General features: G+C 36.4%; 1 protein-coding gene across 2 annotated transcripts; it reads right to left on the bottom strand.

Annotated features, from left to right (window-relative positions):
- Positions 1-319: 319 nt before the first annotated feature.
- LOC108476741 (leucoanthocyanidin reductase-like) lies at positions 320-3,199 on the bottom strand. Of its 2 annotated transcripts, NM_001330042.1 has the most exon segments (5): positions 356-851; positions 950-1,153; positions 1,848-2,085; positions 2,496-2,636; positions 2,834-3,100. In NM_001330042.1, coding segments are annotated over 5 exon segments (1,080 nt in total). In that variant the 5' UTR covers positions 3,050-3,100; the 3' UTR covers positions 356-570.
- Between the last annotated feature and the right edge of the window lie 273 nt (positions 3,200-3,472).

Here is a 3,472-nt window from a genome sequence, read left to right on the forward strand (position 1 = left end):
TTGGCTGCTTATATTTGAGAAAAAAAATGAAGCGTAGACCACAGAGCAGGTCCTGTAGTTGGTCTTGGGAGAGCACGAAATGATCCTAAACTTTTAGGACCCATTTTGCATGGGTGATCTATGGTTTTAGTTTCCAAAATGCGACTCAGTTATTCTCATCTAAACCTGTCAATTGAGTGGGGCTGGATTGATTTTGAGTCGGATTAATTTAAAATGGGTTAATTCGATTTTTATTTTTTAAAATTTTTGGGTTATTTGGATTAAGATTGTTTTAGATCAGTTTGGATTCGGATTATTGACTTTTTACAGTCATGTCGGATTGAGTTAATTTCGGACTCGAGATGGTTGGGGCAGATTTTTTTTATTTAAATTGATAGGACTAATAATCTTATTAACTGTAGTAAAATTATTCTAAATTCCCTAGATACATGATGTAACTACTAATATATCTCACCCTTAGATAATAGATAGTTTGTCCACAAATCACTAGTAACCAATAGTCTCTTTACCGTTCAACAATAAGAAGCCATTGAATTATTGTTTAGAATATCAAATAGGGTGAGATGTTTCTCATGTGCATATCGCGGTGATAGCCAATGCTTCTGGTTTAGCAGTGGGCACAAAAATGTCAGTGTTGCTTGCAGTCACTGGCTTGCTCACTGCTTTTTCATTATCTGATATCTTCTTGGCAAAATCGTCGAAGCACTCCGCAATGGTCCGAAATGAAGTGTTCGGATAGAGAGAGCAGATTTCAACATCAGTAGTTTTGTCCAAGCTGAAGTTTATTTGACAGCCATTTATGAAAATGTCATGAGTTATTGCAGCAACCACACTCTGCGGGATCCGCATCTCTGCAGAGATAACAAAACTAATGCTTAAATGGGGATTTAATTCTTCACAGAACGGTTACTTGTACTGGTACTCTGAAGAAAAGTGAGATTAAACGAACCTTGAGCCCGCTGGAGCAGATCTTGTTCTGTGATAGTTACCCTAGGCAGCACGCGGCCGATCTTTGTCTCCCATAGTGAAGCCATTTCGTTCATGTTTAATAGGTTACTTGGAGGTTGAAAATGGACGGTTTTGTTTAGTGTTCGATCATCATCAATGGACATGACAGTGAACTTTCCAATATCGGAACCCGCCACAAAGTATGCTGTGAGTTCACCACAAAATTGAATTAAATCCCTATTCAGGTAGTGAACAAGCTATATGAAGGGTAGTGCAATGTCTTTGACTGATTTACACATTATTAGAAGGGTAGACAATTTCTTAAAATGCTACCAAACTTTTTTTTATGTTGTAATGTAGGAGGAAAAGAAGCAATGGGAGATAGAAAAGTGTTGGGAGATGATCACGTGATCCTTCGCTACCAAACACCCCCCAACATATCAGTTACGTGTCTCTGTGACATTTGACACTTTGGGTCTTATTAAAACTGCCGAGAGGAAAATCTCCTAGCCTTGAAAATTTCTATTACCCTTTTTTTTTTTGCTTCAACAACAAAGACAAAACGTTAAATAAGTCAAATTTTGCTTGCTTGACCAAACGCAACCTATGACTAGGTTCAACCATTCCAAACTTTTCCCATGTTCTCAACTGTATATTCTTTGGTACGATAGATAAGTATTATATTAAGTACGTAATATACCAGGGACAAGCTTCAAAACCAAGACACCCGTGTGAGGATTGGGGAGTGATTTAATTCTGAGACATTGATTTTCTTTGAAAAAACTAAAGTAGAATTAGGTAAAGCCTTTATTATATAATATTTTCAAACAAAAACAACAACGATGATGATGGAGAAAATAATAAATTTCAAAGAAAGGAAAGATGTGGAGCTGGGGTACCTTTGACAGTGCCATCACCATAGATTTGGAACCTATCAAGGGGTGGTAGAACATCTGCTGGATGAGTGTTGTCATGGTAGGGCCAAGCAGCAATGGAGTTGCAGCATATGTAACTGTACGGGATCCCGCATTCCTCTATCTGCCTCCTAATCTTCCTCTTTTGCTCATACATGGTCAGCCCCGGCTCCACCGGTTCCGCCCTATCTATGTCATGACCAAATTCCGACGGTACAAACCTCTGCAAATATATATTACATCCATTAACCTAATAGTGCCTTATGAATCATGAACTTTATGCAGTTTTGGAGTCCTTGATCTTGCATTGCATGCAGGCCCAACCTTAAGGTAGTTTGGGAGTGCGGCCACCAAGGCCTAGGGCTGAAAGAGGCCTAAAAATAAAATTTTTAACTTTCAAGGTAGAAAATAATTTTCAACCTTTTAAATTTTTTGATGTACACTTTATTATAGGCAGGAAAAGAAAGAAGAAAAGGGTCTCCAATTTTTTATTTTATTGTATTATATTTTATAATTTTTTAAAAGGAGTCTCAATTTATTATTTTACCTAGTGTCTCAAAAATGTCAAGAGGATCTGATTGCATGCTATCACATGACATAACACACAACTATATATGTTGAGCATAAATATACCTTCACAGTGTTTACATTCTTAATAGCCTCTATTAGACTGAGCTGGTCCAAGATGCTCTCCCCTCCTACAGCAGATATTACAACTTCTATCTTATATTCTCTCAGAACTTTCTCCATGAATTCTTGGTCGGTGATAGAACCCTGTTATAACATTTTCAGTTCTTGCGTAAACTTGTATATAATACATAACTGTACATGTATGTATATGCATAGGTTTTGCTGTATAGAACATGATTTTGCCTATACAAATATATATATACATGCACAAAAAGAAAATTTCTTGAAAATTCAAGGATATATAAATACGAAGAGATGCCGAAAAGAAAATGGTAAATTACATATATAACGATGGCTCCTTTGTCTTGAAGAAACTTAATGGTGGAAGCTTTGGAGGGAGAGTTTGAACTAGAGCGGACTAAGATATACGTTGGCCGGCCTGAATCTAGACAGGCCTCGGTAATGAACCGACCTATGAACCCACTTGAACCGATAACTACAGTCTGACCGGCCTCTGACTCATTTGGATATGAACCATTCATTTGTGTTGATTTCATAATTGCTTGCTTTTGTTTTCAACTTTAGAAATTTTGGGGCACAAAAGGAAAGTAAGGAAAGAGGGTGAGTAAAAAGAAATATCCAATTGTGTTTAAATAGAGGTGAGCGGTTTAAAGGGTGGGTAGAAAATCGCGATGGCGCATTGATAGCTCGAATTAGGCAGGGAACTTTTACCATTCTCAATTATATATTTACCCAATGGCTTGCTTGCTTTGTTGTGTTTTTCTTTTAGTAAAATTATGCTATTAGTCCCTATACTTTTTGAAAGTTATGGATTTATTCCTTTTACTTTAATTTGATCATTTTTAGTTCCTGTAATTTTTTAGTTTTGTAATTTTAGTCTTGACCCAAACAATAGCATTTAAATATATTTGGTTAAATACAATTACTAGTTTTGCACTATGGGTATAATTATAGATTTA

This window comes from Gossypium arboreum, chromosome 12 (assembly GCF_025698485.1).
Source record: "Gossypium arboreum isolate Shixiya-1 chromosome 12, ASM2569848v2, whole genome shotgun sequence".
NCBI lineage: Eukaryota > Viridiplantae > Streptophyta > Magnoliopsida > Malvales > Malvaceae > Gossypium > Gossypium arboreum.